Source organism: Battus philenor, unplaced genomic scaffold (genome assembly GCF_028537555.1).
Source record: "Battus philenor isolate CCGP_79_NKW_IND1 unplaced genomic scaffold, ilBatPhil1.0.hap1 SCAF_8, whole genome shotgun sequence".
Classification (NCBI taxonomy): domain Eukaryota; kingdom Metazoa; phylum Arthropoda; class Insecta; order Lepidoptera; family Papilionidae; genus Battus; species Battus philenor.
In genome coordinates this window covers 2,806,459-2,827,353 of record NW_027181748.1, presented here as the reverse complement: position 1 = coordinate 2,827,353, position 20,895 = coordinate 2,806,459, and the positions used below count along the sequence as shown (strand labels likewise).

Below are 20,895 nucleotides of genomic sequence, written 5' to 3'. Positions count from 1 at the left end.
ATTTTATTTTCGATTACATTCTGTTTTTACATGAATTAATTTTCAAACAAACATGGCGACTAAGGTCATCACCACCAACAGGGCCGTAGACACCACAACATTGACAGCGCCGCCTCTTTGCGCTAACTTCGCTGCAGCTAAAATAGCTTCGGCATTAGCTGCTCCCCACGCCATGTTGTTTCGAGCTGTTGTTATAGCGGCCATCGCTGTATTATACTGTAGCGAATTGCTCTGTGTATTACGAAGCCAATTTTCATACTGTAACAAATGAACATGTAAACAAAATTTAATAATAATGATAGTTTCACACACGTACAGATAATTCCGATTTATTATTACATTCTGTTCTGTGTTAATAAACGTATTTGCATATGTTGTATTATCTGTTTAAGGATGAAAAACGGTAGGTAAGTATTCGTTTTAAGTATGTAGTATATATATAAGTATCAGTACGAGAAATGAACGTTTTTAATTTGAATTTCTTTAAATAAAATTTTCACTTTTATTAACATCAGTAAAAAAATTGTGAAGCCTTGACCTTTTATCTAATGTTACCTTTATTACGGAATTGAGTGTCTTGATAAACACTGTAAGAATATAGACAATATTCAAAAATAAGCACTCAACTCACTGTGGGTCGTATACTTTTAAAGTTTATTTTATTAATATAAGGGACTTTAAAGAAGCAGATATTTTATTACAGATTGTCACTGCAGTTAGAGGCAAAGCTGAAAACGTAAAGGAATCGGCGAATTATTGTACCAAAAATTCGCAAGATGTGAAACCAATCCTCAAAGAACCTGCACGGACTTACTGAGAAAGAAAGCTTGAAATGTTAAAACAAATGTACGTTTTAATTGTGGCGTGTCTATAAAATACATTTAATATCAAAACAACAATTAAAACGCACTTCTTTTTTGACAATATTTACGAGATTATATAGAGAAGAAATATGAGGTCTAAATTCAAAGTTTAAAACTTATCAACTATCATAGGTAATGCCATAGTTTTCCCAATATTGTTTACTTGGATATTTATTAAATAATACATTCGTTTCTTTGACACAAAATCGTAGCAAAACTAGATATATCACTTTAGCATAGAGACAAAAAATGTCGTTTTAAAAAGTTAAAAAAAGACTTAAGCTTGCGTTTCGCTGTGATTAACAATGTACTTAAAAGTAATATAAAATTCATAACTAACTGTCCCTTAAATAATGATATAGTTGAATTAACCAAAACTGGCCCTTTACTCGGTAAAATACAAAAAAAAACTCATTACTAACCTCAACCAATCCAGATTCACTTAAATATGACGCAAGATTTGACAGACATGTATGAACAGGTCTGGGCGGAGCATCTTCTACGTACCTGAAACATAATCAAGATAAAAGCTAATAGCACGTTTTTAATCTAGATGGCGCTCGTATCGACTTTATAAGAGAATCAACTATCATAATTTTTTTTTAGAATTCTGTACAAATCACGATGGCACGATGTAATGTTTTAGAAATCGAAGAGAATATTAAATTAAAATGTATGTAAATAGTTTTTTTTAATATATTTAGTTGTCTTTAAGTCTTATTGAAACTGTAGTTTAAATAAATGTTGATTTGATTGATTGATCATCGTATAAAGTCATTTGAATTGAAGTAACAATAACTTACTCTACTCTGATCTTGTCAATATTGTTTTTAACAAACTCCAATACAGTTCTCGCATTTTCCGGGTTACCCTGCAATACGTAGTTGAACGAAGTGGCCTTATCATGGGATCTAACAGCCTTCGTCAATGTTAACTGTAAGTATCTGAAAAGAAACGTGTTAGATAAAAAAAACGCTTAATAAAACTTTTACAAAAACACTCCCACTAGAATGACAATGATATGACAGCTGTCAAAAACCAGGCAGCCATTTTTTTGGAAACCATGAAGTTCATATTAGTTAAGTTTTTATGCAGAATAATAATACAGTGGTAGACTAGACTTTGGATCATAGGTCAAAGGTTTGATTAAGGTATTGACACTGCTTATGAGTAAGTTTTCAAAGGATGAGCTGAAGCGTCTTCTGTTTACCACAAAACCACACTGCGATCGCCAACTCGACTGTCAAGTGTGATGAGGAATACATCCCCTGTAGATATCTTTGGAAGAGGCTTTTGCCTTGCTGTGGGCGTAAAACGAAGTCGAGGCGGAATAACAATAAAATATTTGGTTTTTCAAATGTGAAAGTAATTCAAAATTTGCTATTGAGAAATGTTACTTATATTGCTGATGCAGTGGCGTACCTAGAACTTTTGCCGCCCGGGGCGATCTCCAGTTTGCCGCCCTTTCTATTATATGTCAATCAAATAGTGGTCTTTGATTTAAAAAAAATATTGATATATCACTTCAAAGTAATCATATAAACTTTTCAAAAGAAATGACATTTATAAACTGACATCAAAAATTTTAGTTAGGTAAAATTGCCGAACAAAGTCGTAAAGATCCTTTTACGAATTCAACAAATTTTTAATGAATACAATAAAATAAAATTATTATCTCGTTCTTGAATTAGAATCCAAAATTTACACTAAAATGCATTTATATACACCAAGGAATAATATTCGAAATCATAAAGTTAATAATAATTTATATAAATCAAATATTAAACTTATAATAATTATTTATTATTCAAGAAAGAAAATAAAATTGAAATGAAAAAGTTGCTTTTTACAACTATAAGTAAATATAAAAAATGCCGCCCCTAGGTAAGTGCCGCCCGGTGCGGACCGCACCCACCGCCCCCCCTTAGGTACGCCACTGTGCTGATGATAACAATGAATATCTAATGATACGTATCTTCTTATTGGTAACGACTAATAAATTGTTTATAAGAAAGCTGTAGGTCACTTTTTCTTCATTCCCTGACAACTGTTCTTTCTCGTAACAGACAAGGTGGACAGACTACCTCGTTGAAGTCTTCGGAAGATGATGCAGGCTACTTCAAACTAGTCTTAATGGAAATCTATGATAGACTCCGATGCCATATAACTATTGATGACGACTCTAAATCTGTTTATCAGTTGTTACTAATATTTTCTATTGAGCAGCTCAATGGTATTTATCGTATTCAATGACACATATCAAAGGTTACTTTAGATCATTTTATAATACATACTGCGTTATTAATTCTGGACTCTTTACTGCGCCCAGGGCTCTCAACATCTCCAGCTGGTCGTTTGCAAAGTTGGATCTCGACATGCGGTTGAGCAGGAACTGATAGTCGCTTTGATCGCCCTCCCTAATACCAGATACGTACACGTTGCGACGTATTCTGGGATCTACCCTGGTAAAATGAAATAGCTCTAGCTTTATTAAATAAGGCTTTTATTTATAGTAAAACTGCTTGGGACTTTTGGCTTTATTCAAAGTAAAAGATAAGTGAAAATATAATGGTACTTGTACACAAAATTTATAAATAGCTTAATAATAGGTACTCGTGTACTCATTACCAACGACTAGATAATTGTTTAAATGAAACGCCATCTGTCGGTCTTGTTGTCAATGATAATAAACTAATAAAATATTATTGATTTCATTATCGAGTTGGTTTTACCGTTGTGTGATAAATTCGACACTCTTCAATATTATTATTTGTTAGTGGATATAATTTAGTAAAACAAATTGTATTACTTGAAGATCTTAGATGAATAAACAACTAATTGAACACAATAATTTGGCACTTGAATACAATTTGGGGTCTAAATTGTGCAGTAACACAATTGCATAGGAAAAGAATAATAAAAAAAGAAAATGATTATAATGAAAAAAGAAAATAGAGGTAATAAAAAAAACATTTGTCTCCAACACTTTTAAAGTAGTGAATAAATGACCGAAAAAAAAATTAACATTAACTTTTCAATTGTGCCAATGGTAAAATGGCTATGCCCAGAAAAAATCCGAAAAAAAAGGCAACAAAAAACCTTATACAACTAACCCATATATTACAAAAATAAGTCGCAGTTGCGAAGCTAGCAAGTCATGTATGCTTGACGGACATGGAAAAAACGAACACTTTAGAAAAGTAAATAAAATCAAATTCACCCATAGGTGAAAGAGTAAGAAAACCAGTACATGCTTAAAAAGAACGTTCGAGACTTATTTACGGAAGACTTGTAGTAATTTTTCTCTATTTGTGCTTTTTATACTTAAACCATGTATGTATGAGTAATTTGTGTACCTTATATTCTCCTGTTAATTTATATGTTTATTTGTAATTGGGTAATAAGTTCAGAATAGATACTATTACATTTAAATATGACATATAGTATTATACAAATATTTTTTAACATTTACACGCTTACGATGCAAGGAAGATGAGTAAAATAAACGATTGCAGATGGATAGCCAAGATTGTGATAATCGATGGAATTTTATACAAAAGAGTGAAACTAAAAATAAATACAGTTGCAATGATCTTACCAGATGTCGTTATTTTTGAGAGCAAGAAACCTTTCTCGGGATTCTTGTACACAATTGTCATGTCCAAGCGTGCATGCGAAATGCAGAACCTCTTGACGCGTGAGACTGATCGTCGGACTCTCGTTGTCTGTTACATCAAACCCTAATGTCTCGATAACATGCTCCATGTTATTTAGTATGAAATTCTGTAAAAGATATATATTATACTTCTAGATACATTGTCATTGCTACAGCTTTATGTTTGTCGTCACAATGTTTCCTTTTGATAACACAAAACCACGATATAAAGACTTTTAAAAAAAATCTATCTGTAAACACTTGAAGATTTCACCCATTGGTCAAGAAAGTGCATACTATGTAAATTGATATATATATAGTGTATTTCAAGTACATATTGATAACTACTTCAGTTTTCTCTGAAAGGAAAAGGGGACGTAGGAGTAGTAATATAATTATACTCGCCTTACCCTACATCATGTATTATTATATTATTATATTATATCAAAGAGTTTCCTTTTTGAGACACCATCAATAGGTCTTGCTGAATACCATATTCGACATTGCATTCGGAAAAAATAAATAAGCAATATATGAAAGGTAATTTTGCGAATATTTCAAATTCTATTTTTATTCAATTTATTTACGATAGAATACATATCTTGTAATAAAATTGAGTCAACCAACTATCCGAATAGCGGATGCGCAGGTTAACGAGTATATATATAATTCCCCAGGTATATATATATATATATATATATATACATACCTATATATATATATATATATATATATATATATATATATATATATATATATATATATCTGTAGTCACTTTATTAGTCCTATGATTTTTTTTAAATCTTCCAAAGGAATTATTTGGTATTCCATTGTAATAATGTATACAATGCTCAAAAAATAAATATTCCTTTCTCGATTAAATAGAGTCTTAGGTACTCAAAATGTATTTTTTATTTGTGTAATTATATTTTGTTTTACTTCATGAGATATCCAGTAATATTTTATGTACATAAAATTAAGAAATTGCTTCAGGAGAACCAAAAATCGTTTTAGCACTTACATCGAGAATGGCTTGACTTGTTGGAATATGTCTCATCATGTCCCGCAGCCAGGAAAATCCTCGGATAGCGGGATTCCAAACGTGATAGTTGACTTCTTTTCGAAGGAACCTTAGCATTTTAAAACCGAAGTTGTAGGTCATTTTACCGGATCTCATAAGAGCGAATACGTCGTCAACGACCTGAAATAAATTAGGAAATATAAATACAATCAATTATACTGCTAATCATTTTTAATTTTTGTTATATAGACACTTTTCTGGGAGAACTTTTTAAGTGATATTTTGTTGAACGTTTACTTTAATAATTTTAATAGCTGCCAATACAACTCAGAACTCATTTACTTTTGCTAGTGACGGTGTAGATAAACAAAAGAAAAAACGGACATTAATCAAATATTAAACCCACCAAAAAAAGGGTCTTTACTTAGTCAATATTTTTTTCATTGTATAACAACATCTAGAGATTATAGTAACTTATGTTGCTACATAGCTTCTTTCAGATGATACATCTACGATTTGAAAATAAGATAACAGAAAACTTAAGGATATTTTAAAAAGCGCTTTAATGTATGAAAACCTTGTAAAAAACAAAATCTATACTCTCCTGCCTTAATGTATGTAGAAATTCAGATTCCGAATTTGGACTTTCGCAAGCCTAAATAATTTTCTAAAATGTTTATCCTATTTTTGGTAATACATAGGTCGAAATCAGAATTACCTGAGCTCTATTGAGATGGTGAATGGACTCTGGGTCGTTTAATAAAGCTTCGCCAATTAAATTCCACGACTTCTCATCGTATGTTACACGGTAATGTCCTAGAAATAAAGAATGATTAAGGTCGTACTTTGAAATATATTAACAGATTAACATCTCACTAGCCATCACGAAATCTTACTGCTACCAACAATTTTTCTTTACTTAAATTCTGTTCATATATTTAAATAGCTTCATTGATAAATCATTTACTGTTGATCATACTTGATTGTGAACCGAGTCGCTTGCGCAGGTAAGAAAGACTAATCTTTGTCAGATTTCAAGAAACTAGTAAAATTTCACTACTGTACACAACACTGTAGTATTTTGTGTACTACAATGTTTAATGAGTTGTTTATTTCTGCCTGTCACTGAAAGCCTGTATATAACGTATTTTAATTGCATAGTTTATGTATCATATTACTATATATTTATTTTCTATGTAAATGTACTATAAGTATATTCTGTATCATCTACTCTGTGTTATATATTCTATATCAGGGGTGGCCAAACTGTGGCTCGCAAGACACATGCTCTATGAACGATTATTTTTGGCTGCGATTGATTGTCCAATTATTTCAATATTAAAATCTATATAACCTATGTCAGCTCCTGGGAAATATAAACAAATTACTGGTGTGAATAATAATTATTATATTCCACCATAAAACTAGCGAAATCCAAACACCTGATAATAATTAACTAATCGGCATCTTAAGTATTATAAGGAGTGCTGTCATATATGTGACATGATATTTAACTTGAATACACATATAATTTCTGTAAAAAAAATGTTAAAATTTCAAATTTCGAACAATGGTTCGAACAATCGAGGACCTTGGCCACTCCTGCTCAATATTATTAATAATCTGTGACACATATGTACATCCGTTTTAGTGCTATTTCTCAATACTAGATGGAGCTAAGGATCTCATACAAAATATACCGGTGGTCAGTACTATGCCCAGGCAATTCCTGGATAAAACATCGTACCTTATGCCTTATGAGTAATCCGTTTCACTATGTTATCCTCGATGATGCATTTGCCTTTACCACAAGTATTATATAAGAAATTGTGATCTAACTCACCGTGTTGCAGATTATTAACAATGACCCATTCTTCTCCCGGCTCCTTCTGAAGAACTGCGCGCTGTGACGTCATCATGTATATAGGCTTCAGGTGGTTGAAATAACGGGTTCTATTTGTCGAGTATGATATTGGTATGGGATAGACTTGTGTAGAAGGTAAAGCGGCACTAATGAAGAATCTTTCCTGAGAAAATTAAGTATCATTAATATTTCAGATAAGAAAATTGATAAAAGGAGGTTATATAGGTATCATAATTATTTATTTTCTACATTGAAAGTTATCAGAGAAAATATTGTTATAAATTTTTAAATTTAAATGTTGTTAAAAGCTTTATAGTGGTGAATGTATATCTCATTTGTCAGCAAAAAGTTTTTTACATTATACATCTATCTCCAAGCACCTTGTATAAAGTATTTACTCTCAAATATGTTACATTTTATGTTTTTTTTTTTGACAAGCGACCGGCCTACACTTTTTATAGTATAAAGTTTGTAGGAACATATAGTAAACAATAATTAATTCTAGTATGTAGTAATTCGAATTTTGAACACCATTTATTTTAACTTTAGAATTATTATGATGTTTAATATATATTAGTAATTATATAATCAAATGAGCTACGTATTCTCCAATTTAAAGTTTTTATATCTTTAACCCATCATCCTGTATAACAAAAATTACACATAAAATTTTATTTGGATTTTTCTAACGTTTGATAGGTTAATACTATAGCATGTTAAAAACTGTTTGAAGTATATATATTACATTTTAATTTTATATTCATAGAATCAATATCAAAATGAAAAATACTTGACTCTTTGCTTTTTACTTACTTGACTGAGAGACATTTCGCCTGTAACGTGGTTAATATTAACTGTAAGCAACGGATATCCGGGTTTATTGACCCACACATCATAGTATTCGGTGAATTTGAAGTTTTGATATTCGCTCAATGTTTCGTCCTCGGCGATCGCTTGCGCCAATGCGTTGTACAGATCGAATTGATCCGTTGCTTGGTATGCACTGTTAAGAAATAGCAATAAATGCATTATTACATTATATATATATAGCCAAGCGACTTCTGGCTATTTAGCAAACTCAAAAGGCTATGTAATTAAAAAACACTATTTTCTTTTGCTTTTTGGCGGCCAGTCGCATTGAACAGACAAACCCATGAAATAAACAATCTATCGGCTTGAGCCGTGGCATTGGAAATATATAGTCTTTTATTTAAGAGTGACTGAAGCCCTGATATCTACTGGCAAAAAGGTAATCATCATTATCATTTCAGCCATGGGACGTCCACCGCTGGGCATAGTCCTCTTCCATAGATTTTCTATAGAATCAGTACGAAGCAGCTTATTTCCAGCTTATGTCCAACCTTGTTGGTAGACATATTAAGCTGCTCTTGTCTATCCGTGATCTGTCTTAAAGAAATAATAAAATGTGCTAATAAAGTATTACATTTTATTATTTCTTTAAATATACAATTTTTAGATAAATATCTTAATATAACGGTGTCGCTTTTTAACCCGTATTTTTATACGCAATTCCAGTAATATCTTTAACTAAAAGAGAATTTGTGGATACCGAAACACAAGATGTATGAAATCTGAAATAAATTTTAATTTATCTAGTAAATCTTTTTCATCCAGTGTTTATAAATCATATTTATTTATAAAAACTATGGTGTTTAAAAAGGAAAGGTATTAAAAGAAAATGTCACACTGACGTTGGAACTGCATATTTTAGTTGAGTGTTATTGAAAAAAAAAAAATATAACGGCATTTGTTTTTTCCTTGAATCAATAACGATGTTTCATATTTTGTGTAAGAAAATGTAAAACTATACATATATAAGAATAGTAAACACGACGTTATATGTAAAGTTTTATCATAATAAATAAATGATTCATAGATAAATTGTCTTATTTATATATGTGTAGGTATATATAAACTTACTTTTTACGTAAAAAGTATTGGCACGCTTTTCTGAAAGTCTCCGGTGTGATCATATCGGCGGTCATACGAAGAAATGCTGCACCCTTGGAGTAGCTGATGGTACCAAAATGACCGGTGACTTGTTGTGGGGTATTCACCTGGTGGTTCATTGGTACAGTGGATACTCCGGAATCGAATGACAGCGATGTTTGGAGATATCGTGAGTTGAAGTGTTCATGATGCTCGTATTGTGGGAACACCTAGCACATAATTATTTTTAATATTTATTATTATTATTACACGGTGATTTATTATATGAGTGAAAGCTGTAAAGGATTGAATGAATCGCTGCCTCCACTTAAAAAAATATAAATCTGAAAATGCAACTTTTCAAGTGATATAAAAAAGTGAATATGTGTCAAAAATATTCCCTTTAATTATAATGTTTGTATAGTTTGAAATCTAATTTTAAACCGAACAGCCTCTGAATAAGTATTTGAAATAAGTAATATTAATCTTTTATTCTTGTTCATCCTATACCTTGTTTATTTAGAGAATTAAAACGATAACTATATCAATCTTCGCCATTTTTAATCAGAAAATTATGAAAAAAATTGACAAGTTGTATTGGCATTCGTAGATATGAAAAATTTAAAAATCAGATAGAAATGATGACGGCGATGGTAATTTTATTCGGTGATGGCGGCGGTATAACACATCTGTCAACAAAAATCTTTGAAGCTTTTACATCAATTTACTAACTCTCTGTATAAAATAATTAGTCAGAAATGGTGATGATGATTCATTTGAATTTTGAAAACGTTTTTTTATTAAATTATTCTTATGTTACTTATTATTTTTGAAAACACTGATTTTTGAATAGGATGTTCCATACAATAGCAAATAGCAAATGTGTTATATATTCACCTATTTAAGGCTTGTATGCCTATTTTCAGTCACCCTGTGTATAACGCATCATATTTCAAAGGATAAATAAAGACTAATTACCTGGTAAGTTGGTAAATATCCAAAGTAACTCGCGAAACCCTCATTGATCCAGGTATTACTCCACCAGTAACACGTGATGAGGTTTCCAAACCACTTATGGGCCAGTTCATGGGAAACCAAGGTGGCCGCGTAGTGTTCTGCTGACATTATCGTTTCCCTTGGGTCTAGGATCATGTGAAGCTCCCTAAGAAAGTAAATGAAAGTAAAATGTTTCATTTAAATAAATTTTTCATTTAAGTAATTTTTCTTTAAAATAATTTTTTCATTTAAATTAATTTTTCCTTTAAATAAATTTTTCATTAAAATAAATTTTTCGTTTAAGTGAAATTTTAATCCAATTTAATTTTTCATATAACTAACTTATTGTCGTTAAAACAGTCTGAATCTCTACCATAAAGTTATCGGAATAACATACTTTATTAATTTTATTTATAAAGGATATATTTTTGCACGTTTTGAGAAGGATGCCAAAAGGGCCCAATGTACGATGGTATATGTTTGCCTAGACAAAACCTATTCAAGAGAAACAAATAAGGCAAAAAGGTATTCAAGACTCCAAAGTTATAATTGACTGGAAACTAGTCGGCAGATTGTTCAACTCTATGGCAGTTCGCACTATAATTTTTTTTTTATATGGCCCCCGCTATTGGGAGCCTCTCGTACCCCCTATCTGGTGTGGGACAGGGACTTTTTATTTGCATATATTTAATTTATTCACAGACATTTTTTATTTTCTTTCTCTTATTTCACGCGTCACATTATCTTTCGTTCATTTCTTTCGTTCCACAATTGTACTATCTTTCCCTTTCGCTCTGTAACTATAAAAGTATTAGCAAAAAGCAGTAGTGGAAGAAATATCAACCGTGTACATAATCCGTTCATTTTGTTGACCGATGGAAGAAAGCAGATGGGGAAATTATTTGCAAACATTTGTCAACTGAAGGACTACGGAACCACTGACCTGTAACTAACCATACCCCAATTTTCAGTGCCAGCTGAAGCCCAATCAGGTGATGCGATGTGATCGTTATTCAAAAACGGATGTAGATCGGAGTATGGTATTCCAAAGTACTCGTCGAAGTATTTAGTCATTTGGACTGCTAACTCCAGCGCATGATCTCCCAATCCCACTGTATTTGATCTACCTATGATCCTAATCGGTGGATCGTAGCTAGTATCTTCAGCGATGACGACGAAAGACTCGCTGACGAGGAACGTGACGAGGTATGAAGACATTTTGGGGGTACCGAAGAAATTATCTCGAACCCGAATACCCAATCTAGAACAATAAAATCACCGTCAAACCTACCGCATCTCTCATCTGTTTTTGATGCCCTGTATGGTCAACGATTATACAGGGTGATTGGTTGTAAATAATTGTAAGGCTTTAAAAGAGTGTATGCTTATTTGCTGTCAATGAAAGTATTGCACACCATATTAATGGTCCCTGAGAAAATAAATAACGTAATGATAACATAATAAAAGGTTTTAAAAATTCGGGCTATTGTGTGTTATAATTAATTATTATTTACTATGTGTCCCAGCAAGAGTAAGAAGTAAATGGCCTATAGCATTACAATAGACTTTCAGAGTGATAACTTAGAAACAGAAATAAATCTAGTAATTCTGCGCAAATGTAAAATAGTTTCTTGATTATTAGACCTATTTAACAATTAAAGAGTACCATAAATTGATTGATTGGTATTGCAAGCGATTTTAATAGTATTACTGAGTACACGTGCACTTAATAATGAAATCAACTTAATTTTTAAATAAATAATATCTTACTTATCTCTAGTCTCAATACGCGTATTTGAGTATGTTCCTGAATAACTTTCCGGTCTCGAAATATGAAGTCTGAATACCGATTTGAATAGAGGTTCATCCCAGCAAGGGAACGCTTGCCTTGCGTTATATGGTTGGAAATGTGTCGCTGCGTAAATCCTGGAAAAAATATCATATTTATAACATTTGTTAGAAAATAAATTAAAAACTAAGTCTTTAGTGTTACTGAAAATATTTTAATAGGTTTTTAACATACCACTCTTACGAATAATTGACTATTTAGACATTTCAATTGAAAGGTTTCATTGTTTTGTTATGAATAAAAGCATACTTTTTAGTTTGAAAGGTTTTATTGTTTTATTTCATAACAAAATAAAAGCATACTTAGTTCGAAAGATTGCTGTTCAAACAGTTATAGTAGATTTTGTTCTTTATTCAAATTTTATAAATTGTAAAGATAAAGAATAAAATTTAAGTATTTCGTATGGTTATCGCGGTTGTTAATAAATCAAAATCTTTTTTTTTTTTGGAAATTTTAATGTACGGAAGTTTTCTTTGACAAAAGATAGTGATTATGAAACATCAGTTCCTTGTGAACAGTAATTGACATTAAGATTGTTCAGACTGTTTGGTTGCTACTTTTTGGTTTTGTAGCCATTTTTATACAAAACATACAGCCTTGAAAGTAAAATAGTATTAAATATAGGTAATTACTAAACAATGATTGTAGATTTTATTCTTGTTAAAAATTCTATTGCAGGAAGAAATATAAGATAAAATAATAACACAAGAGAAAGCAGTTGTCGTACGAGTTATCGTTTCCTAACCTGAATTTAGATTTTCAAGTTTATTTACAGCCCAATAAGTTGATACGTTATTGGGTTTTGAAGTATAGATTATATAGGACATTGGTAGATGCCCGTAGACGTAGTGGAAGATTAATCCACCCGGTGGAGAGGATTCTCCACTGGGTGGATTAATCTTCTTCTTCTTCCTTCCCTTTTCCCTTTATTTGGGGTCGGGTCTTCTTATCAACTTGCGCCAGGCCAGGTCTATCCTGGGTTGTCTCTGCATCCAGTTGAAGGGTTTTCAGTTCCTTTCTGATATTAGACCACCACGTAGCTTTTGGACGCCCTCTCCCTCTTAGGAATTCTGGGAGGCTTAGAGCAGTTTTTACCATGTGGTCATCTGGTTTTCGTTGAATGTGGCTATACCATCGCAATCTATTTTCCTGCACTGGGTGGATTAATGACATAGATAATATAATGCGTCAGGCGACGCATCTGACGTAGATTTTTTTAAATTTATTAGCTAGTGGATTTTAGATCCTGGGCCGTGAATCAGTCGATTCTTGAATCCGAAGAAACAGTAAAAGCCAGAACGGCTAACAGCGTCCAGCACCAATCGAATATAGCCAGTAGACATCTATCAGCTGATTTGATGATGATAATGATACGTTCATACTAAATAATGATGGAATATGTTTCTAACCTTTCATTACCGTTCTCATCAAGATACCATCCTCTCCAAATGCCACGTTTCATAGGTCCTTCATTCATAGTGCTTGTATATTCTATTATCAGTGTATAATTAGTTCGCGCTGTCAATGTCTGTTGTAAATTGATCTTCAGGAAATGGTAGTGAGGTTCTATTGTGAATGGCTTCGTTGGATCCATTATTACCGGTGATCCCGATGATGTGAGTAAACTAACTGCGTTCACTGAATCAACGTTGGCGTGGAGGACGATTTGTGAAACGTTTTCTTCGACTGCCTAGAAAAATAAAACAGCATTCTATATAGCTATTAATAATCTATACAAATAAATAAAATTGCACTGTCTGTTTGTAACATTAAAATAACCGTTTACTACACGCTTATGAATATACATACAGTACATATTGCAAAATTCCTCTTTTTTCTCTTTCTCTATTTGTATATAAATATATATTATATATACGGCACGTAAATAGAAATCAGATTTTTTTATATTTGTCTGACTGTTTGTTCCGGCTAATTTCTGAAATGGTTGGACCGAGTTTGCGAAGACGTATTTTAGTAGGTAAATGTTGAATTAAGACTATTTTTATTTTAGCAAAATTCTGTACCGTAGTCGCGGGCGCAGCTAGTATTATTATAAAACAGAGGTTGTTGTGACAGATTATTTTTAACTTTATATCGTTTATAGTGATATTATTCACTTATTTACGTCGAAAGATGAATACCAGAAGATTCTAATTTGATAAAATTTACTATTAAATAGAGCTCCCTCGAAACAACTTTTAACTCGGAAGTACAACTACAGGGGTTCCACACTCGCCAGTGATCTGATAATCAAAAAGAAAACTAAACCTTTTAAATTTTCATCTCTTATTTTTTTTCTGTACTAACTAACGCTGCACGCTAGTCCAATATCTTTACAAATTAATTCACTGAAATAGATGGTCTGTGTCTATGGTAGAATGTTTTGTTATGAATGGTTATCTCACTAACAGAAAATAACTTCAAATGGTCACCATACAAAAAAGTCTTGGGCTGATGTGAGTACGCAGAAAATTCCCACCAATCATTATTGGATGCTGGTGGGAGATCGTAGCGAGTTCAAAGATATATGGGAACGTAATGACATACCTTTTATTTAATAAATAAAAAATCTAGTGGTATAATTTCATTTGTTTCTTTTAAATGTTAGTTTAATGTGTAGAAAGAGGTGGATGACTGTACACGATTTCGACTCAAAGTGGACCCGCGTACCGCGAATATATTCAAGTTGTTACTGCACCTCTTTGTCGTTTGTGTATAATGTTAAAAAGGCAATACAATATACACGAAAGATCTCAGTTTGCCTGTTTGTTCTTCTCCTTTTTTTCAGCTGATCGACGCCTACTTATAGGCATAAGTCCGCCTCAAAGATCGCCACGAAGATTGGTTCTGAATTCCCGCGATCTTAAGTCGTCAGCCGTGGTCGTCACTCAAGAACCTTTTCGCCCCAACGACAGTAGGTTGCAAGAGCAAATATTTGTTTACGTCATTATAATTAAGACGTGAATAAGCATTATTGTTTTAATTAAATCGATTTGACGTATTTCTTCCGTAATCTCCTTGTATATTACGATCTCAGTGTTTGATATACATTATGCATAACCTTATCAGATAAACAACAAAAAATAGTGTGTTTATGTTATCAAATTTGAAGAACAAAGTTTGCTTGTAGCCCTTTGTAATTAAAATATTTAAAAGACAATGATAACATAATACTCTAATCTAACACATGTAAGACTCCTGCCTTTAGTATATAAGCTCACTTAAATTCCTATGTATTCACGTTTTTAATAAAACAAATTATAACCAGATATAACGCATTATACTATCTTATCATTTATAACCCCAATTGTCGTTAGTATAATTCAATAATTATGTTAAAGATATATAGTTTCGATTTCGATCTTTTATCTAATATCGGCTAAGGAGCATTTAAAATATGAGCTTTGAAGTAGCAGAAAGTCATTAAGATGTGTTAAAATGTGCTATAAAACAAGCTATTACTTTCTCAAATTAAAAAAAATATCACAGTGTAGAATATTAAAAAAAAAACTTATGAAAAGTAAGTTTTTTATTGGGTCTTTCGCGTTGCAGGGAGAGGGGCCGATTACGGTTATCGGGGCTGACGGCTCGCGAAGCAGATTTCAGGACGCCTCATTGTAAGCCATTGGCAACCATTTTCACCGTTTAGTTTTTCTCCCTAACTAATAAAATTGCAAATGATGAGTGGCATTGGACCGCTTCATAAGCTCGTTCCAGAAATGAACCGACCTTCGCTCTTGACAGTCTTAAATCCTTCATTAAATTATAAAGAAACTATTACTCTCTATACTCTATACTCTAACTGCATAAATATTCGATACCAATTGATAGGCAGTTATTTTTATTGTACCGGTTTTAACATTTGTTTACATTAGCTTTGTGGTCGAAAATAGGATCAATATACAACATATTTTGTTTTAGTTCTTCATTTAGTAATTAGAGAGAAGGCAGTGTGGATGGCAATCTGCCAAGCGATAAATAAATTGACGGATGTCGTTCTTTAAGCGTTTTGGTCTTTAGGTTTTTATCAAGTTGAAAAAGCAGCAGACGAGCCACATAAAGCTAACAAGGTCGATGGGGCCGTAAGGTCCAGAACTTTATCAGTGGTGACCACGGATCCACAAGCACACCGTGTCCTCCCAGAAGTTGAAAACATTGAAAGATGCTATATGTAAATGCCACATCTAACCGGCCCTTTTATAAATCTACGGGGACACCAATGTCTAGTAGATGTTCTAGTTGAAATGAAGTAAAGACTTGAAATAAAATATTCTCATATCTTACTTGTATTATTATATACTCTTTTCCATCATAACTGAACGGTCTGTCGTTTCGTTCGGCGAAAAATAGATCTATATAGATATCATATTCAAGTGGTTCTACGCTAATTGGTAGCCTGTATCTTTCGTTATTTCTTGATGGTACTTCATCGTCGATTATTGCAACCTCTTCATATTCACTGTACCTTGTAACTGGGTAATCACCTTTAACCAACACCAACAGCATTAATCCCAGGGGTATTGCCCGGGACATTTCTGTAATATAAAAACTATTATTATTGAAAAAGAAGTATATATAAAAAATAATAAATAGAAATTATAAAACTTTCGCTAGAATATACGAAGTTAAACTGTCTAACTCTAAGTCCATTTATTATAAAAAAAAACACTTTTTAAAACCTCTCATGTATACAATATGTATGAACACGTATAAACATAAAATATGTATACTATGTATAAACCATAGTCTTGTGGTCTGCACCTAAACTATTCTGTGTTAAGATACTTTGAAATAGCCTTTTCTATAAAATGTTCAATGTCAGCTTAGTATACTTAATTATTGAATTCCCTTATTAGAAGCATGAGAATATTTTTGAAACAATTATTATTATCTACATTTGTATGAAATCAAAAATGAGGAGATCCGAAGATCCACGAGTGATGTAGCTAGAAGAGTTGATCATCTGAAGTGGCAATGGTACATCGCTTGGGCAACCAGTGGTCATTAAGACAGAAAAGCAGGCGACCACGATCGGTCGATATACTCGGTTTGGTCTTCAATAACTGGATGGATGACATAGTCAAGGTTGCCAGAAGTATCTGAATATAGGCAGTACAAAAAAGGTCTTTGTGGCGATCTACGAAGAGTCGTATGTCTTGCAGTGGGCGCTTATCAGCTGATATGATGATGGGGGTGATGAGATATGATATAAATTTTTACTTAATGTATCATCAGTTAAGCTAGGATATTTATGTAATTACTAACGCAAGGGTCGTGTTAAAAACAGATTAACTATGTATCGTTTATATCCTACATAGAACAAAAATCACATTGAACGTATCTCTTAAACTTTTAATGACTTTGGATCTTATATCCGTACTCAGGATACTTAATCTCATACTCTTATTTTAGATTTAGCTTTATTAAAAGAATATGCTTCATACCAAATTTATTTTGACATGACATGACATCTATGCTGTCAGTAATGAATGCAGATATTGGCCTAGAAATCCAGCAAATGGTTATTTCATTAATAATTAAACAATTTACGTAGTTATCTTCATATCTATTGGATTCACATCATTCATCCTCGGGGACGTCTGATTGCTATAGTTGTCACTTTGTCAAGATGATTATCACAGATTAAATATTGTATATATTTAAAACACTTTTCAATTTTGTCGGATAAATATTAAAGATTTTTTTGTCAGTTTTTTGTGAATAAAATTATAAATACATAATAAAATAATATTTAAACTCACCTGATAAACAAAATGTCCTCTGTACAATGCACCGAACAATAAAATGAATTAATTGCGATTTAGATATTTTTTCTTAGATAATCATTGCGGGCTTTCTGTCGTATCTGATAAATATATGTATCAATAAATTAGTTATTGACCGTGTTTATGATAAAGGAAACAATACCGAAAGATTGACATAAATAAAGTGAATACATTAAATTTTTTTTAAACTAAAATTGTATGGTATTGTGTGGTTATAACGGCCGATCTTAATTGTCGACCACGAGTGGGAGAACACGCCGTGGGTACGCCCACACTTAGTACACCGACGACATTGTCTTTATAGATCTTCGGTGGAGGCCCATGTCTCGAAGAGTCTATCAGAAACACACTCTAAAAATACAGAAATTTTAGAAACAACCTCCCATATAATGGACAACCTTTACAAAAAGTTTGCAAATACTAATATTTAGGATGTTGGGTAGATAACACAGGAGATCATAGTCTAGAAATTAGATAATGTTATATACGTGTTTTTTTTTTTTTTTTTTTTATAGAGGTTTAAAAATACGTTTACGTATCATAGGGCCTGATGTTGGTGCCCCGTATGTCGGACTCGATCTAGATCAATACCGACTAAAAACAATCCTCTCTCTTCGGTATCCCTGGTCCCCACGGAATGGCCGTTAGGCATTACTTCGCGGGGGGGATTTAGCCGCAGCTTTCTCTGATAGAGTGGCTGTTCAGGCCAACTTCCTCCGCTCTTGCTCTATTTTACGCAACTCCTTTAGCACCGTCGTACAGTACGCGCTCGTAAGTTCCCAGGCCGAAGGCGAGGATAGCATTGTAGCTATCAGAGTTTCAGGATAGATTTTGCATCCTACACCTTCTTCCCAAGACCTCCTGGCTTCGTTAAATCGGGGGCAGACGAAAAAGACATGCTCTGCATCTTCAATCATTCCGACACAATTAGGACAGTCAGGGGAATCTTCGTATTTGATCCTATGGAGATACGCTCGATAACAGCCGTGGCCGGATATCATCTGAGTCAGGTAGTAGTTCAACTCTCCATGATCTCGGTTCACCCATGACTCTAGGTTTGGTATAAGCTTACGCGTCCATTTTCCTTTCGTCGACTTATCCCAGGACGATTGCCACTGTTGCAAGCTTTTCAGTCTTCCCCGAATTCTAAGTTCAGCTGAAGTTGGGTCTGATTTGCTTTTTTTGCTACGGTACAGATCAGTTCTTTCGTCTGCAAGAAGCGCAACAGGAACCATACCTGCTATCACGCATGCTGCATCCTCCGATACTGTACGAAAGGCGCTAGCTACCCGTAGAGTGCTGACTCTATAAACAGAGGCGATTTTCCGTCGGGACTCCTGTTTGCTCAGTGCGTCGGACCATATGGGTACTCCGTACATAAGCACTGACGTAGTCACCGACGCTAATAACTTCCTTCTGTTTTGCTTGGGACCTCCGACATTAGGCATGAGTCGGCAGAGTTTAGCTGTCACCAGAGACGCTTTCGCTGCTGCTCTCTCAGCCTGATCTTTAAAGTTTAGCCTATGGTCGATCATTACTCCTAGGTACCGTATAGCTGGTTGAGTTGCGATTTCACAGCTGCCGACATTGAGTGTGATGGTCTCCGCAACTCTCCTGCCAGTAATGAGCACTGCTTCCGTCTTCTGCTCAGCCAGTTCTAGTCCGACTGACCTCATCCACAGGGTGATTACTTGGAAGGATCTTTCAAATGCCCACTTCACTTCCTCCACGTGTTTCGCTACTATAACGACTGCTAGATCATCAGCGAATGCGACGAGTTTAGTTTCGCTGGGTAGATGTTTCTTTAGGAGTCCATCGTACATAGCGTTCCACAAAAGTGGCCCTAGTACTGACCCCTGTGGGACGCCTCCGGTGACTTTGTACTCCTCCGTCCCGATTTCCGTAGTGTATATGAGGACCCTATCAGAGAAGTAACTAGCGACTATTTTACGTAGGTATAGAGGTACATTCAGTGAGCTAAGTGCCCCCATGATGACCTCCCATTTTGCTGAGTTAAAGGCGTTTTTAATGTCCAAGGTGGCAACCAGGCAGTATTTTATCGAGCCTCTCTTCCATCTTTTCCCAGACACTGCTAGTTTTGCTATATTGACTACTTGCTCTATAGCGTCCAGCGTAGACCGGCCTTTTCTGAACCCATACTGTGAGTTAGCTAGGTGGGGTTCAACTGCTGCTTCGATCCTGCTGTGGATAATACGTTCTAGTATTTTCCCCGCAGTATCCAGCATACAGAGGGGCCGGTATGACGATGGCTCGTCTGGTGGCTTCTTACCTTTAGGGAGAAGTACCAGTCTCTGTCGTTTCCACGCGGTAGGAAAAGTGCCTTCCAGTAAGCAGCTATTGTAGGCCTCCAAGAAGACTCCTGGTGTTGCTACAACAGCTTGCTTAAGAGCTACGTTGGGGATCCCATCCGGTCCCGGAGCTTTGTTGTTTCCAACCCTACCGCATGCTACCATTAGCTCCTTCTCGGTAATAGGGGGGATTTCATTCGGATCCACAATCCCTAGTTGAAAGGAGGATTTTGGTTGCGTGGGGAACAGAGCTCTGACAATTCTTCCTAGTAGAATAGGACAAGTGGGCGTTGTATTCTCATGTCTCAGTTGTTTAACTACAACCTGGTACGGCTTGCCCCATGGATTCTTTTCAACCTCTTCCAACAATATTTTCCACGCGTTTCTCTTGCTCACTTTAATGGATTTATTTAATTTTAATCGCGCTTCCTTATATTTGTCGTAGAGCTGCTCGAATTGTGGTGTTTTCCAAGCCCGTTGGGAGGTTCTACGCGCCTTAACACATATTTTCCTAAGCTCAGCAATGTTATCATTCCACCAGTACACCGGTGGGGTTCGGTTGTTGTTGCGTCGCCTTGGCATTGTTGCATCGCAGGCCTCGG

The 20,895-nt window shown here is 34.0% G+C and overlaps 1 protein-coding gene across 1 annotated transcript; it reads right to left on the bottom strand.

Annotated features, from left to right (window-relative positions):
* Window positions 1-11: 11 nt before the first annotated feature.
* LOC137931590 (membrane alanyl aminopeptidase-like) lies at window positions 12-17,998 on the bottom strand. Its single transcript, XM_068775033.1, has 16 exons — window positions 17,961-17,998; window positions 16,483-16,733; window positions 13,608-13,888; window positions 12,120-12,275; window positions 11,293-11,610; window positions 10,332-10,515; window positions 9,345-9,583; window positions 8,217-8,406; window positions 7,383-7,566; window positions 6,258-6,355; window positions 5,540-5,719; window positions 4,462-4,646; window positions 3,158-3,325; window positions 1,667-1,807; window positions 1,286-1,370; window positions 12-258 (listed from the first exon to the last, which is right to left on the bottom strand). The coding sequence occupies exons 2-16, from the start codon at window positions 16,729-16,731 to the stop codon at window positions 43-45; spliced, it is 2,874 nt and encodes a 957-aa protein (XP_068631134.1). The 5' UTR covers window positions 16,732-16,733; window positions 17,961-17,998; the 3' UTR covers window positions 12-42.
* Between the last annotated feature and the right edge of the window lie 2,897 nt (window positions 17,999-20,895).